The sequence below is a fragment of the Chrysemys picta genome, chromosome 13, assembly GCF_011386835.1.
Source record: "Chrysemys picta bellii isolate R12L10 chromosome 13, ASM1138683v2, whole genome shotgun sequence".
Lineage (NCBI taxonomy): Eukaryota > Metazoa > Chordata > Testudines > Emydidae > Chrysemys > Chrysemys picta.
This window is the reverse complement of record NC_088803.1, coordinates 10,124,285-10,133,482: the sequence shown is the minus strand read 5'-3', so window position 1 is coordinate 10,133,482 and position 9,198 is coordinate 10,124,285. Positions and strand designations below refer to the sequence as shown.

The 9,198-nt window shown below is 51.6% G+C and overlaps 1 protein-coding gene across 1 annotated transcript; it reads right to left on the bottom strand.

Moving 5' to 3' along the window:
- Window positions 1–3,263: 3,263 nt before the first annotated feature.
- On the bottom strand, window positions 3,264–8,625 carry LOC101931737 (granzyme H-like). Its single transcript, XM_065565409.1, has 5 exons — window positions 8,499–8,625; window positions 5,645–5,792; window positions 4,867–5,002; window positions 4,410–4,682; window positions 3,264–4,079 (listed from the first exon to the last, which is right to left on the bottom strand). The coding sequence occupies exons 1-5, from the start codon at window positions 8,563–8,565 to the stop codon at window positions 3,936–3,938; spliced, it is 768 nt and encodes a 255-aa protein (XP_065421481.1). The 5' UTR covers window positions 8,566–8,625; the 3' UTR covers window positions 3,264–3,935.
- Window positions 8,626–9,198: the final 573 nt, after the last annotated feature.

The window sequence follows — 9,198 nt, the reverse complement described above, 5'->3', positions numbered from 1 at the left end:
TGGCATGAGCGTTTAGTGCCCTGTAATCCACAGTGACGCGCCAGGTAGCATTTGGCTTTCTCAATGGCCACATAGCTGCATTACAAGGGGAGGCAACCGCTCTAATCAGTCCCCTCTGTTCCAGTTCCCCAATAGTTGCCCCCACCTCTGCCAATGCATCCCGAGGAATAGAATGCTGTTTTTGTGGGGGAAGGTCCCCGCCCTCTAGCAGTACCTCCATGCTGCCCCTACCACAATCCAGGTTATCCGTAGCCCACACAGGGATGTGTTCCAACCCAGCCGGGGGTGGTGGGAGGGCATGTGCTGCTTTAATGGTCATGGTGGCTATCCCCATAGGAATGGTATATCCCTGATCGTCCTGTGTCTGGCCCAATAAACACACCTAATTGGCTAAATCCAGTACAAATCCCAGGTTGTGTAAATTTCCTGCCTCCAATAGATTAAGCATATCATTACAACCCCACATAATCTTCCCTTCCCCCCACATTCCTTTGCTCTGTCCCCGCCTCAGGGTTAACTGTGTCTCCCCTCCCGTTGCCCCTACAATTGTCACAGTTATTTCTGAGGGCCTCCCCTGCCCCCATGTCATTAAGCTGATGGCTGCTCCAGTGTCTATCAAAAAATCCCTCATGGGACTCCTTTCAATCACCCCCTGGAGCATGGGGCGACCAGATACATCCCGTCCTTAACTGAGAACATGGATAGGACGCCTCCCAGGGTACCCCTAAGTCACAGCACCCACCTCTGTCCCTCCCACTGGTTCACGGGGGGCGGGGGATGGGGGTCTGAAGGTGCAAACAATTCGATGTTTATTGGGGTGAACTTCCAGGAAGCTTAAATCCAAGTTCCTTTTTCCTTACTTTCGAATCCCAATTTACTTCCTGTTTGCCCCTAATTTATATAGTAATATAATAATATTCACAGCTATACCTTAACCAATCATTCTACTAACATTTACCTAACCGATCCTAACATATTGTAACATGATTAGCTAACCAATTATATCCCACCACCTTAATTAGTTTACACCCAGCAAAATTAATTATACAGCAGACAGAAACAATCAAAGAACCAGCCAGAAACCAGGCAAATAAACATACAAAACAATACAGAAGTGAGGATTTCACAACATCTATGCAGACATAAGGGTTTTCCAGATGTGTCTATTGATAAGTGAGTTCTTACCAGGCAGAAAACTATCAAACTAAATTTCCTTTTACGTGTTCTGGGCTCTTTCCTTTCTCTGGAGATGATAGATTGGATCACCTTCCTAACAGCCCCAGATTGCCTTATTTCAATATGACGAAACAGGGCCTCAGACAGTCACAGTGAGAGAAGACCATTACACCAACAGTCAGTGAATTTGATTCTTTCTTTTATACCTCTATCACTAGAATTCAGCCACTCTTGCTGTATCTGCCTCTGCTGTCAGTGGTGATGGGGAATGCGAGATGGTTCCTTTCCCATCTGGGGGAAACCGGTTCTGATGAGGACCCAGTTCTGGGGGACTGACTGGCTCAGGGGGGCAGGGAATGCTACTGCATCTCACCTGGGGCCTGGAATCCATAGACCCAGGCCTGCACTAACTTGCTCTTTGTAAATCCCCATCTGCAACACCATCCGGAGCTATGTCCGCTCCCCCTCATGTGAATGAGGAGGCTGATGTGTCACATGAACTGGAGAACATTTGCCACATTGACCAACAGACCAGCGTGGGGGTGGAGGGACCTCCCATGGGCTGCAGAGCTGCCTGGGCTCAGATCTATGTAGGCCGGGCTCCAGCTGTGCATGGATCCAGCTGTGCAGAACTCCAGGATCTGGGCCATTCCTCACCAAGTGGCCTTATCCCGGCATCTTGAATTTGAGAGATAAGGGGCCACAGCGCTTCCATGGTGAACCTGAGGTTTCTAAGTATCTTATGCAGAAGCCACATCTGTCTCCCACAGGCCTGTGCATGTCATCTGGGCTTTCTGAGGGGTGCAACCTCATATAACAGAATATCCGGGTTGGATAAATGATCACTCGGGAGGTCATCTAGTCAAACCAGCTGCTCAAAGCAGGACCAATCCCAAGACAGATTCTTGCCCCAGATCCCTAAATGGCCCACTCAAGGATTGAACTCAGAACCCAGGGTTTAGCATGCCAATGCTCAAGCTTCTGCCTAGAGAGGGGGAGGCATCACCCCAGATGGACCTGATTCAGCCCCACCGTGCAGGAGCTAATCTGTGGCAAGCAGACCCAAATGCTGGGCCTCACATGGTTCTGAGCAAGACACATCTGGGCCAAGCCACGTCCCCTCGCTCTGAGGGCCAAGCCACGTCCCCTAGCTCTGAGGCTCCCAAGGCAGGCTTCCGGGGCCAGGCCTGCTGCTGGGCACCTTTCCCGGGGTCATGGGATGCTGCACTCCAGATGCCCTGGATCAGTGCTGCGACCTCAGCAAACACCTCCCATCACTGTTCAGGGTGAGCCAGGAACTGCCATGAACCCGGGTTCCCATCTGGAACCAATTCAGGTAACCTGTGTGCAGGACAGAGGAATTGAGACCAGAGCAGATGCAGAGAAGGGCTGTGAGGGCGCTCAAGGGACCAGCAGGTCTGAAGAGAGGAGAGTGAAAGAGCTGGGCTGGATTAGCCTAAAAGAGCAGCCTGAGACGGGGTCTGATTACTCTCTATGTTGCTGGGGTGGAGGGTGGACAGACTGTGCGGAGAGGGGGCTGTAGAGCTTGGATGGCCTCCACCTCAGGAGAAGGGGACTAATGTCCATGGGGACCGGCCGGCTAGAGGAGTCAAGGGAGGGATACACTAATAAGCAAAGGGAAGGGTAAAAAGGGAGAAGAAATGAGCTCTCAGCAAAAATCAAGAACAAAATTAATCCAGGAATCCCAATTAAATGAAGAGAAGAAATTCTTGACTTGCCTCTGCACCAGTGCGAGGAGTCTGGGGAACAAACACGAGGAATTGGAATTGCTCCTCTGGGAGCATCAGTTTGGTGTAGCAGGTGTGACTGGAACCTGCTGGGATGATTCCCACGACTGGACGGTTAAAATCCCTGGTTACCAGCTGGTCAGGAAGGATCAAGGGAGTCAAAATGGGGAGGAGACGTGCACTCAGTGTCAAAAATGTGATGTGTCCTAGGCCCCAGCCTAGCGCATTGACCACAAGCCCAACCTTCCCCTGTAGGGGTTAATTCCCTCCTGGCCCTGGTAGATGCAGCAGCTGCTCTGGATGTCACAGCTCGGGTTGATCGCTCAGTACCTGAAACACTTTTTTTTGTAACTTCATTTTTATTCATTGCTGGCAATGGAGCAGTGAGCGAAATGCAGCAGGCCGCGTGGCAGGGTGGGGCAGGGAAGGTGGGAAGGAGGGATCAGCACCGGGGATTGATCTGCAATCAGTTCAGTGCAGCCTTCACTGCGTTCCCTTCCCACTGGCCTCACTGTCATTGGGAACAGGTGTGTTTGGAACGGGCGGTGACAGCCCAATGAACTACCCCATGGGATAGGTCCAGTGAGGACAGGGCAGGCTGCAGTTTTCACGGGAGTTAGCAGGTCAGGTAACAATGAAGATCCCCAATAAATGATCACTTGATCAGTTGACATGGGGGAGAGCTACAAACCACCAGGTCTTCCCCAAGGTTTGGCTCATGTCCGTTACCCCCGGGGAAATAAACCAGCTGTTTCCCTAGCTAAGAGGCAGCCTGAGGATCTGCGTTGACAAGGGAGCTGATGGGAGCTGGTCTTGAACCTCGTTCTTAACTCCCCTAGGCCCAGTGCCTTGATGCTCATTGGTTGGGCGTTGCCTGAGTGGAGCAATGGAGGGGGGCTATCCTGTGGAGAGGGGAGGCTCAGCCAATCTGCAAAGTGGGTCCTACATCTGGGCATCAGCAAAGGACAAAAGCGATGCAGCTCCGGCCCCTGCAGCAATTCCCAGTTTGACTCAGCGCTGCAGCCTCTTCATCGTCGCCCGTATCCAGGGGATGAAGGTGGAGACTTTCGTGTACACCCCGGGAGGGGTGCAATACCCCCAGGAGACGATGCCCTGGGCTGTTTTTCCGCACACTAGGGGGCCCCCAGAATCGCCCTGTGAAATAAAACAAGCCACAGATGGAGAACAGCTCAGTGAGTCATTCCCGCTGATGCACAGCTCAGTGACAGCTCCCCATGTCCACCTGGTCTTTGATTGGCTCCCCCAAGGCCCAGCAGGTATCAGTCCCCTCATCCCCACCCGTACCCCTAGAGCTGGCCTCTGCCTCCCCTGGGAGAAAACCAGATATTTTCCCATTCATTTGTACAGCACCAAGCACAGTGGGGCCAGATCGCTGTCCACCACTCGTATGCCGGACTGCAAAACCAACAGCCTCATTAATAATAACGATTTATCAAAGATGCTTGAAGCCAGGAGGAGAATCACCTTCCAAGAGTCTTTCCCCGTCTTTGGATCCCCCACACACATCATGGTGGACGATTTATAGCCTCTGTATGGCCCATTAGGCTTCCTCGAACATGTGGCATCCGGCATCACCACCACGTCCACCTCCTGGAGCGTGTCCGGGCTTGATTCACTCTCTGTGCTAGTGCCGCCCCAGCCGGCGACACTGCACACGGTCCCTGGCTTTACTCTCTCGCTGGCACTGGGCAGGGCGATGGTATCCACCCATCTGTTCAGCTTCGCTCTCTCTGCCAGCTGAGACACAAGAACGATGAAGATCAATGTGAGGGTCGCACTCAAGGACACAGAGACACACCCCAATACCCAGAAACACTCAAACCCATGCCTGAGAGGTCACTGGGGATCGGAGGATGGGATAGGGGCGGTACTTGAAGCTGTGTGAAGTCACTGGGGGTGGGGTGATGGAATGGGAGGGTACCTGCAGCAGCATGATGTCATTGTTGGTGGTTGCATCGTTGTACTGCGGGTGGGGGATCCGGTGGCGCACGGAGAGTTTCTGTTGGCTCTCTTCCTGTTCTCTAATGTTATGGGCTCCCAGCTTGACAGATATCTCACTGTGAAAGCCAAGAGCAATACATGGGGCATTAGGGGCAGGAGCATATGTGAGATAGGGGAGGGGCACATGGGGGTTTGACTTATGAGCAGTGATATGGGGAGGACAGGGCTCTTCTGGGCCAGGAAATAGCACAGGGGACTTTTCCCCTCTAGGAGGCATTGGCTGCAGCACAGAGACTTGCCCAGTGGCATTGGGGTCCCAGCCTGTGTCTCTACCAGCCCTTTGTGTTGTTCCTCTGAGCTCCTTCACGCCCCGCAGTTCTCCTGCCCTCTGGGTCTCAGCTCCTCCCCACCCCCGGCTAGATCCAGACAGGGGTCTATGCCAGCTCCTCCCAGCCCAGAGCCCAGCAGAGCTGTCCTGGGGCTGTGACTATCTCCCTGCCCCGATCAGGTCAAAGGGCCAGACCCCAGCTGGTGTTGATGGCTGTAGCTCCATTGATTTACCCAGCGCTTGATCTGGACCATGGTTTGCAGAGGCCCCTAAAGACACACTGACACCCCCGACCAGATCATATCCCTGGGCTGTGCTCTCTCAGCCTGTAGCTCCTTCTCTGGAGCCTATGACGGCACCAGGGCTCCCGGCTCCCCCATCACCCACTATCCCCGACCTTCCCCAACATCCCCAGCACAGAGGCGCTTACTCTCCATTGCAGTGAGCGGCCGTCAGCACGAAGTTCTTTGCCACCAGGAACCCTCCGCAGATAATGGTCTTCCCTTCGTGTTGTATTTCCAGATAGGCCATGTAGGGTCTGGAGTGGGGCTTGGCTTCCCAGCCCCCGATGATCTCACCTGGGGAGAGACCAGGGTCACAGAAAGAGCCCCATCATCTCCCTGGGTCGGACTGGGACCGAGCTCCCCATCCCAAAGGGGAATCCTCACAACCTCATCCCACCCCCTCTGATGCTCTCTGTGGGGGATCCCTGTTCCTGGAACTCTGCCACCTCCTCACCTCTCCCCCAGACTGGACACCCCATGGGGTCGGAGGGTAAATCTAAAGCTCTGTCCTTGCTGTGTGGAGAATCGGGGCCAAATGCACCAGGAGTAGGTCAGTAACTGCACTGCCTGGAGTTAACAGCTTTGGTGGTCAGTCTCACCCAGAACACCACAGACACGTCCCCTGCTGAAGTTTCACCTTTTCCATCAACCCCCAGTGACAAGCCAGGGCTGCTTCAAAGCTGCCCCTCCAAACTGTTTTTGTACAGAAAATCAGATTTTCTAGACAAGGAAAAGTTTCCCAAAAAGCGTCGCCTCACCTCAAACATTTTGGCATTTTTCTTGGAAAACTGATTATTTCCCCCCCCCCAGTTTTCAGCACTTTTCAGCTGAAAATGTGTAAGTTTTTAGTCACCAAAACAATTTTAATTTTGGTCACAGTACAGACTAAGATGGAGTGGCGAGGTATGCAAGGGAAACATGCCGCCCCCCATCTGTTTAGCACTGCTGCCTTCGCTGCCCTTCACTCATTACTGCTTTTGTTTCTGCAAATGTTACCCAGATTGCCAGGATCGATGGCAACATTATGCACAGCTGGCCAGCAAATTTGAACTAAACACTGATCCCCTAAAAAAGCATTGGGAGGAGAAACTAGGCCAATAATTTTCTGCTAACCAGATGGAAGCAAATTGTAGCCAGTTCTCTGAACTGCTCCTTGGAGCTACATTTAAGATTAATTCCACAGGAATCATATGGAGGATGCATTGGACCCCTCTTCAATGTACAATGCAGGTGCTGCTAAGTCAGCTGTGACTAGCATGTGCTGACTTAACCCATATGCTCATAGACCAGTCGGCTTTGGGCGGAATTGAAGGGGACAGTGTTTTTTTTCCCCTATCAAATAAAATTAACCATGTAATTTTCAACCTAGTGGGTGTTAACTGGAAGCAGAATAAATCAGAAATACTTTGGCTAAGCAGAGCACTAACAGCAGTGGAAAGACAAGTACCACCAAAATGGAAATCCAAAAAGCAACCAACAGTCGAAGATTAGAGCATAGACATCCCAAGCTTGGCTACCAGGAAAGAGCTTCCCAAGAAAAGTTGTTAGAGATATGAGATGCTCTCCTGGAAGTATCTGATGATCCTATCAAATGTATGAGTCCACCTTAACCCCCCTCTTCCCTAGCCACTTCCTTCCGCTCCCTGTATCTATTCCTCTCATTTGAATTTTGCTTCTAGACTTTATCTAACCTTAATAATTTTTATTTAACTAGCTGGATTTTTATAAAGCATATTTTGTTTGTAAATTGTGGAATACAATAAGGGATTGATATTCTAACCATTCACGCTACAGATAACTAAATGTTTCAAGCCTAGCTAAGGTGAGGTAGCAAATACTTAATATCTTATGAGGTGTTTATGCATTATGAGTAGTTTATGTATATTTTGCTGTTTGTTTTCTCACTCTCTATGTATCTTTTAAAAATTAATAAAAAGTTATTAGAAAAACAAATTACTTTGGGGGTTTTCAATGAAAAGTCGAAATTTCCCAGGGAAAAACTTTTCAAACCAACTCTGAACATGTCTCAGCGCAGGTGGATGAAGTCAAAGCCAGACAATCAGTGTAAAGACATCAGGGTGGAGGGGACAGGAGGGAGAAGAGCTGGTGAAGCTGAAGGACAATGTAGGCAAAAGAACAAATGGGGATAAACTGGGCAGGGATAGATGGCGGTGGAAGTGAGAAGGTCTCTAACCATCAGAGAGATGTAGGACTTAGGAATTGCTAGACTGCATGGTTTGTTTTAAGCCTGTGCAAATGCATGTTTCAGGCACTTGTATGGGATGAAGGCTGGTTCTCTGAAGTTAACTGGCCCCTGGCTTTGGCCAGGTTTAAATCAATATTAGGGCAGCCACAGGCAGAGCAAAACCAGTTGAACTACAGATGTGGTTTAAAATCAGGATAATTAAAGCAATACAAGTTTGTGCACAGTTCACATCTGAATGCTTTAACAGACAACTCCTGGCTGTTAGTTTGACGTCCATATGAACGAGGCTTTTTTAACAGTCTGGTGCTGTTATTTGCATATGGTGCCACCAACCCAGATGAGAGCCCCGTTGTGCTGGGTGCTGCACAGACCCTCAGGGAAAGTCCGTCCCTTCCCTAAAGAGCTTCAATTTAAAATGACATCACACACAAAGGAAGGAGTGGCTAGAACCCAGGAGTCCTGACTACCATCCCCGAGCTCCACTCTAATCACTAGACACCACTCCGAAGCAGGGGATAGAACCCAGGAGTTTTGGCTCTTAGCTCCTAGTTAAGATACTCTCTGTCTCTCTCCTGCTCTCAAACTCTCTATGTATCTCTCGGGGGCTTTACCTCAACACCAGCTCCACCACCCAACTCCTTCACCCCCACCTCCAAACTCTTCCCTAGCTGGGTCCTGGGAGCCAGAAATCACCCTGGCAGATGCATCTGACTCTGGGGAAGATCTAAGGATTTGAAAACAGCCCAGCGAACTCCTGGCTCCACTCCCCAGGATCCCTGAACCCCAACACTCACCAGCCCCAGCCCCGGGGGGCAGGAGAAAGGCCACGGGCAGCAGGATCAGGATCAGCATCGTCACCATCTGGGGAAAGTGACAGTGCTTGTGACTCAGTACTGGGGGATTTATAGAGTCAGCAGGAAACCGCAGATCACGTTCGCTCTCCCCTCGTGGAGAGCTGGGACCACACAGTCGCCCTCAGAAACCTCAGCATTATTCCACTGACACGTGGGGGGCACGAGGGAGGAAGCTGGTGGCTGGAAAACAACCTCTCTCTGGAGGAAGGAGCCCAGGGGAAAGTCCCTCTGGGACAGGGCATCTCTCCTCCCCTCCCCCCAGATCATCTGGGAGCAGGGCCCCTTGGGGCCTGCCTGGAGCCCAGCACACCTGGTACCGGGCTCATCTGGAGCTCACCCGTCTCCTCTGCTCCAGCAGCTCATCTGGCGGGGAGTGCGGCCAACGCTGAGTCACCCGCTGGCTTGGCTCAGCTCCCTGCTTCCTCCCCAGTGTGCGTCTCAGAGCAGTGAGAAGGGGATGGGGGCCCTGCTGTGACTTCCTGCAGCACAGCCACAGAGCCCATGGCAGAAATTCTCCCAGAAGATGGGGAGCACGTAGACCATGTTGGACATGGAGGAGCACTGATACCATGGTGATGGGTGATGGGGAAGGCCCTAAACAGACGGTGCTGGAGCCGTGTTCCTCTGGGCCTGCCCCATG

Coding starts and splice junctions, on each gene's coding strand:
- LOC101931737 (XM_065565409.1), bottom strand. CDS start 8,565: ATGGTGACGATGCTGATCCTGATCCTGCTGCCCGTGGCCTTTCTCCTG. Junction 5,793..8,498: donor GCCCCCCGGGGCTGGGGCTG/GTGAGTGTTGGG, acceptor GTCTCTCCCCAG/GTGAGATCATCGGGGGCTGG. Junction 4,683..4,866: donor ATGACATCATGCTGCTGCAG/GTACCCTCCCAT, acceptor CTTGTGTCTCAG/CTGGCAGAGAGAGCGAAGCT.